The following is a 21,271-nucleotide window of genomic DNA, read 5'->3' on the forward strand; positions in this document are numbered from 1 at the left end:
CCTAATCATTTAGTTAGTTCTAACTGGCAATAAAAGTCAAATTTTAATATTTTTGCAATTTGAGGGAAAATGGTCCAAAAACATGCAATTTTGCATGTTTTCTTACAATTGTAGTCACAAAATTTTAAGGCTTGGCACAAGTCTAAGCATTCAAAATCTTGAGTATAGGATAAGAGTTAGCTCATAATTTTAATATGATTATTTTAATATAATTATGACAAAGATTGGAAAATGTGTTTCCAAAAATTAGAATGCGTAAATTAGTCTTTGTTCAAGTCTTTGGGCTTGATTGTCACAGAATATGGAAAAGGTTGACAAACACCCTAAAAATGCATGTTTTTGGCCCTTATGTCCAAAAATTGACAAAATATTAAAATTTTACTTTCATTGCCAGTTAGGACTAACTAAAGGATTAGGATTTAGGTATGTTTCATTTGGCAAAACAGGATAATATTTTTTTCAATCCAAAAAAAATAGTGCTGTATTTTTCTGGAATGGGGAGTTGTTCTGTCAGCTTTTCTTTTCCCACATGTGTCCTGAATTAGCATGTGTAAAGAAAATGGGAGAATGTGTGACTTTACCTGATGCACATCCATATTGTTGGAATAGTTATGCATATTTGTACACTAAATGATTAATGCTTTTAATAAATCACATAAAATTCCATGTCAAAAAAGATTATTGTTACTTGATTGTTACAAATTTTACAACAAATATTACATCTTTTCATTACAGAAGCCAAACAGACCACTCATTCAAGAAATTAGCAATGATACGTCAAGCTCAGCAAGTAAGCCTCTTGTACAAGATATGCCAGGCCAGGATATGAACAGTCAAGGTACTGGCACTAAACTATTTATTGAAGATATTACTGAGACACCCAATACCCAATCAAAAGTGGACCATCCTGCATTTATAACAGACTTCAACCAGTCAGAGGAGGGGTATGAAAGGTCAGAACCTTTGATTCAAGAACTGGACCAATCAGAACCAGGGGTTGTGAGGACACAACCTTTGATAGAGGCGGTGGAATCAGGCGGAGATGGAGATACATTGTTCGATCAAGTGAGGAATGAAGGCGGTAGGATACCAAGAAGCTGGCACATTGTGGAGGAAACAAAGAAAATGGAAGCCAGAGATGCAGCTAAACATGATGATGGTAAGTTGGAATACTGGTAATACTGGCCACTTGAATATAAGCCTACCCCCTAGATGAAAGATTCTGGCCAAATATAGAGGGTGAGCTTATACACAGGGATGGGCTAGTATGTGAGTTCTTCTGTAAAAATAACATACTCATTCAGTTGACGATACCCAATCTCAGCTAAAGAACACTACCATAACAGAATCCCCTGCCTGGCAGCCTGGGACAACCAAAATTGGCTTCTGCGTAACCAAAAAAACACAGACATGTCAACCCAGTGGGTTACTAATGACATGTGCAAGTTGATCACTTGATATTTGTGCCACCATCCATCCATTGATCCTAGTGACCAAGTGGCATGTAATTAGTGGAAGCTGCCACATTTTGAAGGTGTTTGGTTATTGTTATGGAGTTGGAGGGTGTAGGCCTATATAGTTAGTAGTTAGTAATTCATCAGACTCAGACACATTGTTTTATATAAAGCAATCATAAGGTAAGAATCCAGTGATACAATATCTAGTCTATCTATAAAGTCATATTATAAACATGTTCGCCTTTTCACACCCAAACTCCAATTGATCTCTCTCTGCTCTCATTCTCCTCCTCTGGCCACATCCAACATCACACCACTCCCAGAGATGCCAACCCTCCCTATTTAATAGGGAGGCTCCCTATTTTGGAAACATTTTTGTCCATTTTGACACCCATATTTGGCAACCTCCCTATTTCTGACAAATTATGTGCCATTGAAGTTGTATGTAATTTTGAAAACCTCCCTATTTTTTTGTTTGAATCTTCCCTATTTTCTGAATGTTAATGTTCCTCTCACTCACTCTAATCCTCCACTCATGGTCAAACTAACTTTCCACCAATCACAGGCTTTCACATACTCCTCATATTACCCACCTGTCTCTCATGCTAGTCACATGCAAATGACATTGAAACATTTCCACAATGGTCAGCAATTTTGTAATTTCGCAACTTATACACTAATTTCACAATCTCACATACACATATTATTTAAAATACAACTTCATGACAGTTATATACTGGAAATAACCCTAAAATGACCATTGACCCCAATTCTGTCTTATAAATCCGTTAGGTACTTGATACAGCTGATACATGTGGGCAGAGGACATTATTGGCCTATGTAACATGTGGAAATGTAGCATATTTAAATAAATGAGTAATTAAACTATGTCATCCAGAAAAAAGCAAAAAAACAAAAATCACCATTTGGTTGGATGTTATTTCCCAGATAACTGAGAGTATGCACAGTGTTAGTAACATTTTTAGTAAATATAACAGGAAATCACATTTAAATTCCTATGGCAATTGGATGCAACTTTGTAAGGTTTAATTGAGGTGAATAACTGGGTGTTTAAAGAGCAGGGATAGAAAAATATCTTACAGAGCCACTGATTGGTTAATTACATAGGTATCATCTGAATGACCAATCAAAACCCAGCTTAATTAGATAGCTCAGCAATTTTAAGCTTCAATCTCCTTCAGTCCTACTGGCCATTCTAACCACAACTCAGTATATGATACAGAACTCTTGGTTACCAATCAAAATAGTTCTCCATTCTTACCACAACTCTGATTGGCTCAGCATATGATACAGGCCTCTTTGTTACCAATCAAAATTGTTCATAAGAGAAGTTGATAATTTAGCTAGTGCCCATTTGGTTATAAAGTACGTACCAATAATGTATTTTTTTGACAATATGAACTGTAAATATCACATACCTTTTTATTTCTTTTTAAATCTACTCTACAGTGAAAGTTGCAAATGAAAGCCCAGCTGATGAGAAATCTGAAAAAATCATGGATTTAGCCGCCAACGCAGGGTCAACTGTCAATCGCAATAGTTATCTGGTGGACAACTATCAAGCTATACGTGCAAGGTATCAGGATGGTGCTGACAAGCATTGAATAGAGATAATCAGGAAGATATCTGTTTAGCTGTGATACCGTAAACGTTCGCCTAATGGCGCACCTGGGCTCCTTTGCCTTGGGTAAATTTCATGTGCAAATAGACAGCTCCCACCTCTGAAATCCCAACAAGAATTAAAGTTCCTTGCCCGTATTTGCTGGTGGGAATTTTACGGGAGGGTACTTTTAGGTTGTGTCTAAAATTCCACTTATGTCAAGGGAGCCCATAGCGCCATTAGGCAAACGTTTACGGTATGGTAACAGGGTGTATCTTATATTTACTTCCTTTGGTGCATAGGTTTGGTCAACTTTGTTCAATGACCCTGACATGGTAAAGGGATGTAAAGTGTGAAGCAAATGAGATGTACATACTTTCTTTTGTCAAAGTATGTGTCTGCACCGGCATCCACTACTCAAAATATTGGACCTGCCTGTCGTCTATCAAATGGTAGAGGATAGTAAAAACTAAAATTCATATCGTTTATTCTCTAAGTAAGCTGTTAGTGATGGTATAGGATGCATCTTTTTTATAGGGCCATTTTGAGAATTGACAACAGCCAAAATGCATGTTGGAATACAAGTAATGCAATCCATATTCAGGTAAATAATGTATATCATAATATTCCGTCCATATTACATTATTAAAATAATAGAGCCTTCTTCTAGATATTTGTTTACCATTGCTGATTGGCTCAATAAATCATAATATCCTTCTTGCAACCAATGGTAGTACTCATTGGGTTAAGCCTTGTCAGCCCTACCACCATTCTTACCATGTTGCTGATTGGCTCAATAAATCATTATTGTAACCAATCAGAAGGTAGTTTTTATTAGGCCTCTTCTTCCTAGCACTATTGTCAGCTTGTGCTGATTGGCTCAATAAAACATATTAGTCTTTTTGTAACCAATCAGTAGGTAGTTCTCATGGGGATAAAGTACACAATTTCACATATACTTTATTTTATGAATTGCAAGTGGGTAACTTAATTTCATAAATCGGGATATTCAATAGTGTTATTTCCAAATGGGTCAAAATGTAACACTTTGATACAGTAAAAAGTCTGTGCAACTTGCAGAATTTGCAAGATTAAATACCACTCAAAATAAGCTATAGTTTTAACAACATTTTATGGTAATCTATTATGGCCAAAATACACAATGCAATTTTACAAGCAATTGGCTGTTGCAGACCTTTTCAGGGCACCTTGCAACAGAATTGCACCATGTATGTTTTTGCAATTGATAACCTGAGCAATGTGCAAAAAAGCAGTGACATGCACTACCTTTCCAAGGATATTGCTTGCAATATAGGCTAATGTAAATTACTGCAATTTTGATTGAAGAGTGCAAGTGAAAGTGTTGATCAGCAGGCACATAACTTCCCCACTAATTGATGACCCCCGCAGTTGAAATTGTCTTTTGTATTTTGGCCTCCACACAAAAATATATATTCTGTGTATTGTTTTCGCATTAGATGTTGGGTATGCAAAGAGTGAAATGTGAAAAAGTATTGCAGATCCTGTTCCTCAGCAGTGTAAAACACAGATGTTTTTACAAAACTTTACATTCCAACTAACCGTAGACCATTCATGTTTAGCTGAGATGTGCCATGGACTGCAAAGAGCCTTAAATGCATTGTGCGAGAGGTTAAAATCCTAAAATTTTGTTTATTATATGTGTTAAACAAGGAAACATTGATCCCTGGTTAGGCACAGAAAATAAGAGAAAACACATCCGAGTTTAGTTAGTTAAGTACAGAGTCCCCATTTACATATATGTGTAGTGGTATGTAGGGGTGGGGTGGTAATATTGTTTATGTGTATATGTAGATTGGGTGTTTGTTTATATAAATACTGAAGAAAAAACAACTTCATTCGCAAAAGGTTAGAAAAAGTTGTCAGAAAACGTTTAAATGTCGGGTTATATAAAAGACATAATAGGGTATAAAACGTTTTCATAACATTCAAAAACATTTGATGATAACCTACTGCAAATATTCTAACATAATGTTATTTAAGTGTTGACAAAATATTTAGCAAAAAATGTTTGCAAAAACTATTTTACAATAACATTTTGTAAACATTCTAAACATATTGTTGCAGTGTGTTTTCATACAAAACGTTTGAAAACGTTTTCATGACCTTTATATAACCCGACATTTAATGTTATTAAAACGTTTTTAACTAAACCAAAATCCAAAAATAACATGTTAAAAATGTTTTTAAAACGGTTTTGTGTTTGCTGGGATAACATTAATTATCAGGTTATATAAAGCTCATGAAAACGTTTTTTAAATGTTTGAAGGAAAAAATTGCTACAACACCATTTTTATAATGTCAAAATGTTATTGTAATTAATAATTGGACATCAATAATTGACAAGAAAAAAATAACATTAGGCCTAAAAAAATTGTTTGATTGGCGTAACATTAAAAATTTTTAGGGTAGGTAGGTCGGGATTCTTTTTTTTTTTTTTTTTAAGCTGTAAATTTCGTTTGATAAAGGCTTTGGAACTTTTTTTCTTCTTTTTTTTTTTTTTTTTTTTTTTTTATTTATTTTTATTTTTTTTTTTTATTATTTTTTTTGGCAAAAAACAAATTAAAAAAAGTTAGGGTCAGGCCTAATTTTAGGGTAGGTCGGGTTACGCCAATCAAACAATTTTTTTTAGGCCTTATGTTGGCCAAAAATGTGCAAGCAATAGAACTTTCTATGCAGTTCTGTATACTGAATGCATGATATAAAAGCCTTGAAGGCCAGTCAGCTGGATAGCTGTTGTAAATTAGTGAATAGTCAAATCGTGGTATTATGTGAATGGTACTGATTTGTGGCGAAAATTGGTGTGGTTATTTTGAAGCAGATTTGACGAAGAATTCAGATATCACAGTTGCACTTTTTGTAGATCTTGTGGTTCTTGAGTTATGATGGAAAGAGTGTGAAAACAAAACACCTTCATATACAACCTTAATGCTCTGCATGCTAGCCATGCACTTCAATGGAAAAAGGTCAAGTTCAAGGTCAAAAATATCAAGAGCTATCTTAAGAACTACTGAACCAATACTAGGCTTGTTTGTATTCCTTTTAATGCATTTTTCATGCTGATTCCAAATATGGTCATAAAAATTTACATTTCTGAAATTTTTGAATTTTGAATATTTTTTTTGAAACTTGTCGTCTGCAGTCGACACCCGCTTGAAGGACCTTGACCACTCTAACTGGCTTTAAGGTTGTGCACCAAACATTTGTCAATCTCAAAACCAGTTATTTTTAGTGGCCTTTGCCATTGATATCTTTTAAAGCCTTTTAACTGAATGTGTGCACCACAAACTGTTAAATTCTATATAGTAATAAAGAATCAAGCTGACCTTTTTATGCCTCAAACAATCAACATAATTATTAATGTGTATTTCCCAAAACACTACCATAATAGATTTAATTGTGTGAAATGATGACACATGCAGTCTGGTGGACACAGCTTGCTTTGATAATTGTACAAGTCAGTGATCCACATGCAACAGGTATGTATAATGGGTGTGTGTGTGTGCAATTTAAATTTATGGCCTTGTAAAAAATAATGTACCAAAATGTAGTACAGTGGAACCTTAAGCTTGTTAAAATGTGATGCGATCAAGCAAAATCAGTCGGAACTCGGCTATCCTAGTTTTGAGATACGGGCCAAATAATGTATGTAGGGGTGGAAAATCAAAATTGACTTTTTTTTTGCAAAAATGGAATTGAAAAACATTCTTCTTTTAGATGAAAATATTTTTTGATGAAATTCCGAAGGGAAAATTGAAAAAAAGAAGTGATTTTTGACCCCCCTCAGCCAACTTCGATAATTGTCAAAAAATAAGTTTGGATTTGCTGTTTTTGTTATGACAAATTCTGTAGCCATATCTTAAACCAATCGTTGCTAAGTTCACTAATTACATGTATTTTAGATGTGCTAAAATGACTCAATTCTAACTTTAAACTTGATTTCCCCTGTTTCTTTCTTTTTTAATGTACCGCTGTTCAAATTGTTTTAACTCGATTGACATGGGGTTTTCACTAATGTGGAGCTTTGAATACGCTAAAAAGGAACGTGCAAGAATCTCAAAATTGACCTGGGCCTACTTCAGACAGATTTTGCTTGATCGCATCACATAGTTATGGTGTCAGATTCTAGTTTGTTATAACAGGATTTTGTGTTATGATAGGTCTTTTTAATGTATATAATATGAATGTAAATTGAAAAACATTTTGTGTTATCAGGAATTTTGTGTTAACTGATTTTTAATAATATATATTGTGTTAAAAAGTTTCCACTTAAGTGTAGTTGTATTACTGTATATTGTAATGGGCTATTACATCTAGGTACCATACCCCATGTGGAAGATTTAAGAAATTCCTTCCAAAGGGCAGAATGGTTTTAGCTTGAGTTCATTACTTGGAACCCACGAGACTGTATTATGGCTTTACCTATATTTCCATGACTGGAGTGAGTAAATCAAGTAGAAATTATCAAATTGTCAATTCTATTTGAAACTCAACATCCCCTGTTGGAGACTAGCTAAATCTTCCAGGGGGGAGAGTGCATTTCAATTGATAGCTCAATTGTATTTAGAAATTATAAGCTAAACTTGTTATACAAATGATATCCGTCCACATCTCCAACATGAAGATAATGTAAATTTCAATTGGTAGCTCAAGTATTTAGAAATTATAAGGCCAAAAAAATAAAGGTTTGCCTCAATGCTCATGAGTGGTTTGAAAACAAATGCGAAATGCGATTTTTTTTATTGATTTTTTTTAAATTCCTGACTTGATATTTTTATGGCATTTTGAGAAAAAAAATCTGATTTTCGCTGAATTTTTCCGGGAAAAAATGAAAATAAAAAAAAAATGAAATAAAAATAATTTCTGCATTTCTTTTTTTTTTTTTTCTTCAAATCGCGCGATTTTACAGATGCGCGTACGAGCTTTGAGACCAACCTTTTTTTTTTGGCCTCAGATGAATTTGCTGTACAAATGATATCCGTCCATGTCTCCAACAGTGTTTTGTTAATTTTAGTAAAATATTTAAACATTATTTTGTAAGCTCAAATAAGTAACATTTCTAAAAGGTCAGTGCTCAGCTGCACCACAATGCATCAGAACTTGTAATGCCGATATCGCTTCCGATATTCCGTCCAGATAATGTAGTGTTGAAATATTTACAAATGTTGAAGTATTAAAATCAGCAAATAAAATCACTTTGACCTTTATTTATATATATCTTATTATAGATAAGATGCATCAGGACTTGTAATACCGATATCGATTCCGATATTCCGTCCAGGAAATGTAGTGTTGAAATATTTTGAAATGTTGAAGTATTAAAATCAAAATATCAAAATGAAATCACTTTGATTGACCTTTATTTATCACTATCAGTACAGGCAAAATAGTGTCATGCCAGTGACACAGTTCATTATCCTTCATTTACTTGTTATAGCTCACACTTTGACCTCAAGTTGTAGAGTATGAGGTTTATACCCAATATATTAGTCGGTTATAATGTACAAAAATATCAAGGGTTTGGTGCAAGAAAGGCCTATCTGCAATAGCTGCCCTTGGACAATTTGTCAATGTGCATTCTATCTTGTATACTTATGACACCTGGCAGCTATTCAGCATCGAAGTGGTTACGTAATTCTCTTGGTTACCGGATCACGCTACTTTGGTATGCCTTCGAGTGCCATATACTTTATGTGGTGATCATTTCGATCGTGGTTCATTACTCTAGCTGCGTGATCCCGTTGACATAGTAACATTACGTAACTTCGATACTGAATTGCAGGTATGCCTTTCCTGTACAGGGTGTCCCCTCAAAAAGAGGCCTCTCATTGCGCCCTCTTTTTCTCCTATTTCAGAAAAGTTGATCAAGTATATGTTAGTTTGTAAAGAAGCCTTTACCCATAAGCTTTATTTCAATCGGCTCATAACTTTTGAAGATATGCCCTTTTAAAGAAATGTATCCGTTTTTCACTCTGTCTATGGAGGAGGTTTGGCTTATACTTCAGATTGAAAAGTGCATATACCATGCATGAATGTAAAACATTCCACAATGATAACTTTATAAATTATAAAATAACAACTTTATTTTAGGGAATGGGCTGTACCGGTGGGCTTATAGGTTATGGATTTTGTTAAGTGCCATTAATTTGGACGAAATTGGTGTGGGATGGGACGTTTTTTGCTATACTTGCAATTACTTATGTTTTTCTCGTTTATTTTATGCCTTTTTGTTTTGTTGTGTTTCTTACTTTATTGTTTCTTGCTTTCTTTTTATAGAAACATAAGTCATTTCTCTTTTTAGGATAAAAGGAAGCCCTGAAAAGGGCTGTTTAGTTTGTCTTTGGTTCTTTTGAAGTGAGTTAACTGTGCTGCTCTGCCCTCTACCTGCTTGCCTCCTTGACGAATACAGGTTTCAGCCCTATAGCAGTAGCGTAGCGGGGTGGGGGGAGTAAGAAAAAGTGCCCCTCTGAATAAAAATGAAAGAGAAAATCAGGAGGGCAAAGGAAAAGAAAAAGGGCACGGAACCCATTTTCTAGCAAAATTCAGGGCCAAAATAGTGTAAAATACAAAATGTTTCCAAGCTAAGCACAATAACAATAATAAAGCCCTTTTCAGCTGGATAATGGGCGAAAATAGTGTAAAATACCATTTTTTGGCGCTACACGCGCACGTCATCCCAATTAGGCCTTTTTCGGGAAATTCGAAGACATACAGTCGATGTATTATATGATGCAACTGCAGTTTTTTTCGTCTGTGCCCCAAAAATTTTATTTTCCCCCCTGACCAAGAAAGCTGGCTTCGCCCCTCACACCGACACCGCCTGGCTAATAATTATTTGGTGCAGCAGAGACACTAAAATGAATACACGGGATCGATACACATGAATTGCTATGCACGATTTTGATATCAGACGAAAATCTTCGGATACTGGGTTAGAAATTGATGAATATCTCCCATAAATGAATTTTTCTCAAGAAACCAGATGTGGTCTCATACACTTGAAAATATGTGTTGAACAGATATGATAGTCGCTAGAATGCGCTTTGAAAATTGGCCGTGCGCTTTGAACTCAAAATCTGACCATTTTATATTGCGTTGGTCCTGTATGGACTACAGTACAGCTGCACAGCTACACTGTAGGCAGTATAAAAGTCGATGACCATTGACCTCAATGGGGTATACAAGCTTATTCACGCACAACCAAGATCAATTACCCGGCTATTGTGAGTAGCCTTAGTCATGTCTCTCGACTAATTATTCGTCTCAAAGAGCTTCAAAGGTCTGAACCAAATGGCCAATTGTGGTTGTGGATTCAACCTACCATGGCGATTCCTGCCATGAAGATAGGGTCGATGACACTGTGCCCCTGAGCCCTGGTCCTCATTGCATCAATTGTGTTGCGTACCAACCTTGTGCACCGGATACTTGCAAATATAGCAGTATTTTGCCACAAATGAAAAAAAATCAAGTGGTTTGAGGTCTGGTGTTCCGTGGCGTGCGCAAAGGGGAGGGGGCAGGGGCCATGTGCCCCCTCCACTTTTTGTTGGTCATTCGGGGGAAACAGGGGAAATTAGTCATTCCGCTCGCGTTTACACTCCTAATCATCCTCCATTCGGGGGAACTGAACAACCGCCCCCCCCCCCACTTTCTCAATGTGCTGCGCACGCCACTGCTGGTGATCTTGCAGGCCACTCCACAGCATGACCCATCCCAACCACTCTGTTTGCTATCCGTGGACAGAGTGAAAAACGGGTACTTCTACTAGTTACGCTGGTTCTCGTCAAAGCCTGTTCAGCATCTGGACGAGGGTGCTGCCGACGAACGACGGTGTGGTGCAAGTGTAAACTATGTACATGTGCTTGTGCTGGTGACTATGTACATGGAGATGCTGGACTGCTTAGAGCGTTTCGATGGCCTTCCTTGAACTGGCTAGCTCAATGATATTTTGAGAAAGACCATCACATTCCTTCAGCGTTCTGGGGAAGAAGCTATGTTTGTAGGAGTCACTGCCTGTGCTTAGTCTGGTGAAACGGTGCTGTTGTTGGCTTCTGGTAGTGCGAGCCCTGGGTTGAATGTATAATCCGGCAGGGGGATGGCCACATGTCCATGAATGATCTTATGCACCATGACCCATCTACTGTGTCGTCTTCTTTTTTGAAGAGATGGTAGACCAAGCTCCTCTCTCATGGCTGTGACACTATCTTCACGATTGTAATTGCCAGAGATGAATCGCACTGCTCTTCGTTGTACTCTTTCAAGCTGATCTACCTGATTCTGTCTGTAGGGGTCCCATATGGCTCCAGCATATTCAAGTTGGGATCTCACGAGGGTGGTGTAAGCTAGCTGTTTTGTTGCTGTTGAACACTGCGCAAGATTCCTTCTGATAAATCCCAGAGATTGCGATGCTTTAGATGTTACATATTTTGCGATGTGTGGTTTCCAACTCAGCTTCTCATGAATCTCAACACCCAAGTACGCCTGACTGGATACTGCTGACAGCCTATCTCCCTTCATGTTGTAGCTATGGATGATAGGGTTCTTCTTTCTATGAATCCGCATGGTGTAGCACTTTGTCGAGTTGAAACCCATCTGTCATCTATCAGCCCATTCATTTAGCTGGTTCAAATCATCCTGCAGGGCAACTGCATCTTCAGGCGACTTAATGTTACGATAACGCAGGCAATCGTCTGCGAACAACTTGATGGTGGAATCGATGTTGGAGCCGATGTCATTGATGTAAAGAAGAAACATTAAGGGCCAAGACTGTCCCTTGGGGCACCCCAGAATCAACGTGAACGGAGTCTGACGCCTCGCCATCAACCACAACCCGCTGTGTTCTAGTTGTTAACCACGTTTGAATCCAATCATTTGTGCTTCCTCGTATTCCATAGAAATCAATCTTTTTTTTATGTCAAGACAAATCAAGGCATTAACAGCTGTTATCGTTGCGATAAAGCTGACGGGTTGGCGCCTAGATAGCTATTAACCTCCTTTTTGAAGCTGTTCCTTTTCGCAATTCCAAGAATGTGAGGCGGGAGTGCATTCCATGTGCGGGCTGTAGATGGAATGAAAGACCGCTCATGACTAACAAGGTTAGATCTTGGAATTTGAACTGCAAGGTCGTGAGATCTAACTGAACGGCGAAGGCGAGGGTCAGTCTGGAGCTGGTCCGGAAGTAGTTGGCATAGTAATTCAGGGCATTCCGTAGAAAATTCGATGGAACATAGTGGTGGCACCTACTGTTCTACGGTGAGCCAAAGGCTGAATTTGAAGAGAGGAAAGTTCTTCTCCAGGGAGATCGATGATGCGAGCAGCACGCCTCTGGACTGCATCTAGTTTTGACAGTGATGTAGGAGTTGCTCCATGCCATGCTGTGCTAGCATACTCCATCTTAGATCTCACCATACTCTTATAAATTATCGCTCTCTGAGCTGGCACCAAGTAGGGTACAGCACGACGGAGGAGACCAGTGCGCTGGGCTGCTGTCTTTGCCATCTTGGTTATAACAGGATTCCAAGATAAATCTCTGCTGAGGGTGAGACCAAGGAACAAACACTATCTGCCTCTGGGAGCTTTATACCAAAGAATTGGAGGCTAGGATGATTGCCAGCAGAATCTCTGCGGTTGGAATGGATTGGCATGTAGCTGCTCCGAAAAGTACGTTCCATGTAGAGGCCCATGTTTCGATCTCTAGTAGGTCTTTGTTGAGAGATGCAGCAGCAGCTTGTCTGTCCTCTCTAGACTCGATAAAGGTCATCAGGGTAACATCGTCAGCATACAAGATGGAAGTATTTGTCAGACTCTGAGAGATGTCATCTATGAATATTATAAACAGGAGAGGACCAAGGATGGATCCTTGTGGGACACCAGCATTGATCCACTTCAGACTGGACGATTTGCCATTCAGAATTACCTTCATGGAGCGGTTTGAGAGGTAGTCAGCTAACCATGCTAACAGCTTTCCAGAGAAGCCAAGAGCAGAGAGTTTCTCCAGGAGTCCAGGGTGCCAGACTCGGTCGAATGCTTTGCTGATGTCCAGGCAGACAACACGAGCTTCTTCTCTGTTGTTCAAGGTGTTGGTATGACGCTGAGAAACATAAGTGAGGGCATCTGATGTTGAGTGGCCAGCTCTGAAACCAAACTGCTGTTTGGATATCAGCATCTGATCGTTGAGATGTTTCCACATAGCCTTGTTGACCAACTTCTCCATGATCTTGGAGAGAACAGGGAGGAGAGAGATGGGCCGGTAGTTGCTTGGAGAGTGTTTGTCCCCTTTCTTGAAACATGGGACCACATCGGCAACTTTCCATTGGGCTGGCATGTGTCCTCTGTTGAAACAGAGCGGGAAGAGCCGTGCAAGAGGAGTGGCCAGTTCAGCAGCTGCAGTTCTCAGAACAAGAGCGGGAATCCCATCAGGCCCAGACGCTTTGTTGATATCCAGTTTGGTTAGCTGTTTCCTTACTTTCTTAGGCCAGAAAGTCACACTGGAGCATTTGGTGGTCGTCCTCGGAGGAAGGTGAGGGAATTGCTTGCTGTTTTCAGTTTCAGTAATGGTTGACTTGTCACTGAAGAAGGAGGCGAAGCACTCTGCCTTTTCCTTGGCAGTGATAAAAGTCTGGCCGTCAGATTTCAGGACTGGGATTTCCGATTTTCCACCCTTATCCATCAACCGGCGTGCTGTCCACCACCAAGATTTCGAACCAGTTTGGAGCTCGTATATCATCTTTCCTCTGATCCTAGCTTTGTGAAGAGAGCATGCCTTCCTGGATATTGTGGTATACTCATTCCTTGCTCTGTTATAATCAAGGCGAGCATCAGGAGACTGCAGGGCTTTCCATCTTCTCCATGTTTTGATCTTTCTCTCCAGAGCCTTTTCACAGCACTCATTCCACCACGCAGGATGGTCGACAAATGAGGGTGCAGATTTCTGTGGTATGAATCGGTGCATGGCATCAGTGATTGTGTTGGTGACATTACTGCAAGCCCCTTCAGGGTCATCTTTTGTGAGAAGACGGTCCCAGGGTGCACCAGCTAGCTCATTTCTCAAGGCATCCCAGTTAGCTTTCTTGTAGAGCCAGACACGTCGTGGAGGAGGATTTTCAGAGAGTGGAGAAGCTTTCAACATGGTCTGGACAAGGTAATGGTCTGAAGAGCCAATGTCGTGGTCGATGGTAATTGGAGAGAACATGTTTGGAGCATCCGTGATTATGAGATCCAGGCGGTTTCCAAGTTTGTGGGTTGGCTTGTCAACAATTTGAGTGAGATCGTGAGCACAGCATAGGTTGAAGGCTGCTTTCCCTTCTGCATCAGTGGGAGACCTACTGGCCAGCCATTCGCGATGATGACAGTTTAAAGTCTCCAGCTAGAACACAGATGTTAGCTTTGGTCTTGGAGATGAGGCTATCCAGATGTTTGTCATACCAGTCTATGGGTCCGATAGCCTTCTTTGGAGGACAGTAGACAAGTGAAAGAAGCAGGGTGCCACTCTTGGTAAGGATAGTAAAGACCATCAGCTCATGCTTCTTGGGCTCGAGGTGGGTTTCCCTGACTATAGGGAGACCATTTCGATGGTATATAAGGCAACCACCCCAACCACTGTCATCAGTTCTGTCTCTTCGCGTACAGGAGTAGCCATTTAGTGAGATGAAGTGACTATCATCAGGCACTGAAGAATCCAGCTTAGATTCATCAATGAGAATAATGTCCGGTTTAGAGTCTGATGGAGTATTCCGGATCCTCGCTTCCAGTTGTCCTTTGTTAGTTCTCAAGCCTCTGATATTTGTTAGCCAGATGTTCATATTCGTATTCGGTAGTCGTGTACGGGGAGCACATTTGGTCGTTCTCGTTTGGTCAGTCCGTTTATTCGCATTATAACTTTTCGCGACATGTATGCAGAACGGGGAGTCAGCCCCATTTTGGAGGTTGAGGAAGCACCCAACGGGAAATCCAAAAAGCATCCATACAGCACGAGGATATAAACCTCACTGCATGGAGGACATACTTGGTGTCCAGAATTTGGCAAAGGTTGTTCTCTGCTTCCCGACAACTGCTCTGCAACAGTGCCTGCCTTTCTTGGAGTACAAGTATAGAGCAGTGGATACTCCTATGTCCATTTTGGTCTGCTCCGCAGTTGGTTGGACTTTCGACATAAAATGTTTACTGACCTTCCATCCAGCAAGCCATTTACCCAAGCTTGAGGGTACTCTGCCTTACTGGGCCTGATCCAGCCGTTGGCCTCTGTGCAGAGATGAAATGACTACAGAAGGCTCTTCCGCCGAAGATCAAACATGGCAAAAGCTGCTGCCCTAATGCCTTGATCACATTCCTACACTAAACACTATGATAAGGACAGCAAGAAAAGAAAAAAAGAAGAGGAAGAGGTAGGAATAGACACAACACAAGCTGGCACCCACACTAGCTTTTACCCGACAAAAGGAAATGGATGACGTTGTCCGTCTGTGGACAACCTTTTAGTCCACAGTCCGGATTTAATTTGACAGCGTCGCCCATTTCCTGATGCCCGTGTGGGGTTGCGCCGTCACCTTCACATTGGGGATCTGTGTCCTGTACCGCCAGTGTGATATGAATTATGTGCCCATCAGTACTGGAATTCAGCGCCTTTACCCTAGTATGTGGAATAAGAACTCCCATCCTCTTATTCATGAGTCTCTGGTGTGGCACGGTATCAAATGCCTTTGAGAAATCAAGGATTTGAACATCTACAGCGGTGGTCTAAAGATCTGGCCAGATCTTCAATTGTGACGATGAGTTGTGTCTCTGTTGAGTGTTTCTGGCGAAAGCCATGTTGGTACCAAGCAAGTGCGCCAATTGAGTCCATGTGGTTCATGATGGAGTGAAATATTATATGCTCAAATATCGTTGTTGTGACACACGTGAGTGAAACTGGTCGATAGTTGGCTGCAGTGTCCTTGTTCCCCTTCGTAAATATGGCCACTATATTGGCAGACAGCCAATCCATAGGTAGAACTCCACTCTCGTACGACTTGGTGAATATCACCTGCAGCACCGGAGCTATCTGCTGTGTGCACTCCTTTAAGATGCGAATTGGTACGAGATCAGGGCCTGAAGCCTTTTGATTCAATCCTACCAACAACTTCTCAATTCCACAGGTAGTAAATGTAATGTCACACATTGATGGATAGGAGCTGTCACCTTTATCTGGAATATTGGTGGTGTCCTCTTGAGTGAAAACCGACTGATACTGGGCATTAAGAGCTGTTGCCTTCATCTTACTATCAGTTGCTGGTCCACTGTCCGTTTTCAGAGTTGGTATACTGTTATTGTCTTTCTTTCTGCTGTTGATAAACGACCAGAACCTCTTTGGACTGTCTCTAAGCGAGCTTTCCAAGATGTTACTAATGTAGTCTTCAAAAGACTTCTTCATCTCTGCTTTGATAGCTTTCCTTTAAAAGTGCATATATTCAAAAGTTGTGAGCCGATTGAAATAATTGTTTTGGTTTATTAAATCTAACAATTAAAGCTGTCTTTACGTACCAAAATATATATAAATAAAAAACTTTTCAGAAATAGGCGAAAAATAGGGCGCAATGAGGGGCCTCTTTTTGGGGGGACATTCTGTACTACACCCTCAAATAATTGAGGTTATAGAGCTGTGTCCTGACACATTGGAATGTTTTAGATCAGGGATCAATAGTGGCATCAAGGGAGGTGCAAATGCAAACTTCTCTCCCCAGTCAGAACTCTTTCCACCCCAGTATGAACCTATATGAAAAGTTCACTTTGTGCTGCAATTTTGTGCAGAATTTGTTGATTTTGCACCCCCTGACATTCTCAATGCCCCTCGTTGCCCCCCAAAAAAAAAATCCCGTCAGGGATTCTCAGCTGCATTTCTTAAAAAGTACCACTTTTGATGAGAGCGACTAACAGGTTGTTTTCAGAGGCCAATACTGTCGCAAAACATGTCACTCATCGAAAATGCTAATGATGCTTTAGGAGGTCCAAGCGCCCGTAAACGTTTTAGATTTTTGGCTTCATTATATTGGCTTAGGCTCTGATCCAGCATGATTTATTAATTAATCAAGATACAAAAACTGCAGCAAGTTTTATGTTTAGTTTTCCCCTTAGGCTACTAGCCACCATGCACCATTTGTAATGAGGCAACGTTATAAATCTTGGTGCATGTTTTGCAGCTTTTAATCAATTCCAAATATCAATATAGGGGGGCCATTTACCAAAACACATAAAATTGAGTATTTTCAGAAATGTAAATGACCAAAGATGATCCCAAATGACTCGTAGATAATAATAATTGATGCCCGGGTAATTGATGGAGACATGGTTCCATATCCTAAAATGATAAGCGTTTAAATAGAGCTTCTGATCATTGAACCGTTTAAACTGTGACTCTAATTTGTAAGATTTGGAATCACGTCACAGCCAATTTTAAGCACACATTTTTGGTCCTATAAAATGTATCTACCCAATCCAACCCCATCAAAGAATCCATAAAAATAAAATACTTCATGCATATATCCCGATGTGCTTCCTTCGCGATAAGGTATTCCAGATTAGCATCGGTAGTATTGGTTAACAGAAACACAACCACAGGGAAGTTGCCAGACACGTGTGTTCATCCCCCCACGTCTTACGAATAGCTTCACGTCTCACTATCTCCTCTGGTCTTGTTGGCATCATTGCAAGTAAAAAGACACTGCTGTTGATGTTCCTAGTACACAAATCAGGATTTATATAATTGAATCTCTCGATTAACCACGGTTTCATTATAAAGTAGTCAATTCTTTACAAACTGATGATGGTGTTTCGATATCTTTCCATTCAAAGTATTCCTACTGGAAGGTGTATTTGACGAGTTTAATCAATCTATACAAATAATGTATTGATACGCCGCGTCTCTTGTTTCGCGCGGTTTCTTCAGATGCTTTTTATATGCTTTTTATAAAGTCATGTCTCTTGTCTTTGACATTGCGGTCAAGAGGAACATTGACAGACAAAGATAACCTGTTCCTATCATGTCTGTCATAGAGCTCCAGATGGATAACTCATTACAGCCGAAAACTCATCATTTTATTTCCAACGAGGTCCTTGAATTGTCATCAAATTACTAAAAATTAAAATTTAAAAATGGGCAGAAACTGGTAAAGTAAAAAACAAGACAAGAATTAAAGAACGACATACAGAAAAGAAAAGAAGCTGAGATCAGCCTAAATAGCCATAGGAGAGATGTTTACAAATTGCACTTCTACTTGGCAGACTTCTATTGCATTTGACTGTCATGGGATTAAGGTTTTCTAGATGTCAAGAACATATTACGTTACGTTCACTTTTTGTAAAAAAGAGCCTATACGTCTAAAAAAAGAAAACATTTGTTTTGGGGCCAATTTTACCGCAGTTTGCGCGCATTACGTTTACCAGCCGGATCTTCAAAACAGTTACAAACTAACTATAATTAAGATTATAATATTATGCAGAATAGATTGAAATTATTCAAATTAAATTATATTCAGTTGTTAATCAATATTTTTAAACGGCATTATTACAATCGTATTTATATCGTTGAAGGACATCATTAATTATATTCATATTCATAGTAACTGGGCAAGCTGACGCAGTAGACAATTATAGAAAAAAAAAATCCAAGTTGGTTTATAATAAAATACATCAGATGTAGACATGGTAGAGATATCTGGTTAGGTGGAATGTCTGTCCTTTTGAAGGATTTGAAGAGTAACATTTCATATAGCAGCTCATAGTCGGAAGTTGTTACGGCAAGGTGCGTTATGGTGGTCATCACGTCACGGTTTCTTGCAGCTTTTGAATAAAATATCAACTCAACTCAATCAATTCTTATCTCTCGTTAAAAACATTGACAAGTAATTTTGTCAGTTACAGTGCAAGTCATCGCAACGTTAAGGACTTGCGTATCTGGAGAGAAAAAATCGTAGAAGCCGTCAGAAGAAGCTCAGAAAGGACCAGCAGCAGTAATTACAAACATTTTAAAAGGATATCGGACAAGACCTGTCATTTATCTATGATGATTCTGCTTTCATCGTAGCACTCCCCAAGACATCAACGGAAAGGCAGGTATTCAAGATCCAAACAACTTCAAACAAGCAGTAAACAATCACTACCTCCAACAAAGCATCAATCGTAAGCACGAAAACCAACCTACTCGCGTGGCTCCAACTTGGATTTTTTCAACTGGAGCGTTGAGTAGTAACCTACAAGATAAGACAAGAAAACGACGGCACTGAAGTTGATATTTTCTCAATATATTAAAAGGTAGCTCAAAAACCACTACTGTGCTCGTTTGTACTCATTGTGATGCATTTGGCATGCTGATTCCAAATATGGCCATACACATTCTAATATCTGTTAATTTTTAAAGAAACTTTGGAGTGTTTCGTGTACAGTCGACACCAGTGTGGAGATTTAAGGAGTTTCTATACACAGACCAACGGAATGTCGATAAGCTGCTTAAGTCGCATTATGTTAATTTTCAGTAAAACATTAACCCTAAAATATATTTAACATTGACCCACGTATCTACTAAGAAGTAATACTCTGAGTCTTACCAATTCACGATGGTTTCTGCATCTGAGGTCCCATATGCATTTACTTTTATTATCATATTCGGTAGTTGTATGTGGATATGGATGTATGTCTGGAGCTCTGATATCCATGATAGATATAATGGGAACAGATTGTCTTTGTCTTATGACTTTCATTTTGACCACAATGGCAAAGATAAGGAAACTTTTATGAAGGTATTTGAAGAAACTGGGCAATACAACAGAAGAGGGATACTAGATTCAACTCTGCTTAAATTATTCAATACATCTTCCATTAGGAATGCCCCGAGTGACGGGATATCGAAATACCATCATCAGTTTGTAAAGAATAAACTGTTTTATAACGAAACAGTGGTTAATCGACATAAATATAATTATATTTATTCTAATCCTGATTTTTGCGCCAAGAACACCAACGAAAGTGTATTTCTTGTGGTAATGGTGCCAACAAGACCAGGGGAGATAGCGAGACGTGAAGCTATACGTAATACATGGGGTAATATAACGCATGTGTCTGGCAGACCTGTTGTGGTTGTGTTTCTGTTAGCGAAGACTACTGATGTTAATCTTGAATATTTTATCGCAAAGGAAAACAAAGCACATCGGGATATATGCATGAAAGATTTTATGGATACCTACAATAATTTAACACACAAAGTAATGATGGGCTTAGAATGGGTTGACACATTTTGTAGTAACGCAAAATTTGTGCTTAAAATTGACAGCGACATGATCCCAAATCTTGAAAACTTGGTGAATCATTTAATAACAAAGTCAAAGACCACATTATTTGAAGGACACTTGATGCAAAGCGTAATGCCAGTGAGATCACATTCAGGGGAAGAGGGTAAATGGTTTGTATCATGGGATGAGTATCCGCATCCAACGTATCCACCATACCAAATAGGAGCTGCCTATCTCATATCTGGAGATTTAGCTCACCAAGCTGTATCCATCTCTCCTCATGTTCCATATTTCCATATTGAAGATGTTTACATTGGGATGCTAATGAAGACTCTAGGAGTAACGGCAACTGAAGACCATCGGTACACACAGGAGATACTTTCCTTGCACTCATCAAGTTTGACTTACATGTCACACTGTTTATTCACAAAAGCATTTACAGTGGCCGGCTTTGAATCGTTGGATTACATGACTGAGTTTTGGACCTTATGGAGACAATTTGATCAGAGTCAGTGTTCAATACACAATGCAAAAGATTAAACTTGACATCATTGTATCTTACAAATCACAAACCTACATACGCCCCAAAACAAGCCATACTGCAGTTACTGTCCGTTTTCCTATACACAATACACAGTGCTCTTACCATTGACGCGTAACCTCTACAAATAGTGTATGATAGAAGTATGGGTAATTGCCTAGTTAACGTCGCTGTGTGAAAAATAACCGGCCAATATTAAAAGTACTTTTCTAAAATTCTAGAAAATATAGTTTTGTAACATGTCCTAAATTTTTAGCTAATTTAGATGTTTGAAAATATTCGCACTTTGGTGTTTTAGGAAGGATATGTAAACGACAGATAACACCATAAAATATGAAGAAATTATTTCCAAACCGTG

At 38.9% G+C, this 21,271-nt stretch overlaps 3 protein-coding genes across 3 annotated transcripts in view; 2 read left to right on the plus strand and 1 right to left on the minus strand.

Moving 5' to 3' along the window:
• LOC140139837 (dynein axonemal assembly factor 1-like) overlaps positions 1 to 3,585 on the plus strand; it is a 30,852-nt gene extending 27,267 nt beyond the window's left edge. The window contains exons 13-14 of the mRNA XM_072161584.1: positions 736 to 1,159; positions 2,928 to 3,585. Of these exons, the coding sequence (XP_072017685.1) occupies positions 736 to 1,159; positions 2,928 to 3,082 (579 nt within the window). The 3' untranslated portion in view covers positions 3,083 to 3,585. The remainder of the gene's footprint in view (positions 1 to 735; positions 1,160 to 2,927) is intronic.
• A 7,548-nt stretch (positions 3,586 to 11,133) lies between these two features.
• On the minus strand, positions 11,134 to 11,676 carry LOC140138963 (uncharacterized). Its single transcript, XM_072160743.1, has one exon. The coding sequence runs from the start codon at positions 11,674 to 11,676 to the stop codon at positions 11,134 to 11,136; it is 543 nt and encodes a 180-aa protein (XP_072016844.1).
• Positions 11,677 to 19,700: 8,024 nt separating this feature from the next.
• Positions 19,701 to 20,912, plus strand: LOC140138964 (beta-1,3-galactosyltransferase 5-like). The gene has a single exon (XM_072160745.1). It carries the CDS (start codon positions 19,701 to 19,703, stop codon positions 20,910 to 20,912), a length of 1,212 nt encoding a protein of 403 aa, XP_072016846.1.
• Positions 20,913 to 21,271: the final 359 nt, after the last annotated feature.

The sequence above is a fragment of the Amphiura filiformis genome, chromosome 18, assembly GCF_039555335.1.
Source record: "Amphiura filiformis chromosome 18, Afil_fr2py, whole genome shotgun sequence".
NCBI classification, from domain to species: domain Eukaryota; kingdom Metazoa; phylum Echinodermata; class Ophiuroidea; order Amphilepidida; family Amphiuridae; genus Amphiura; species Amphiura filiformis.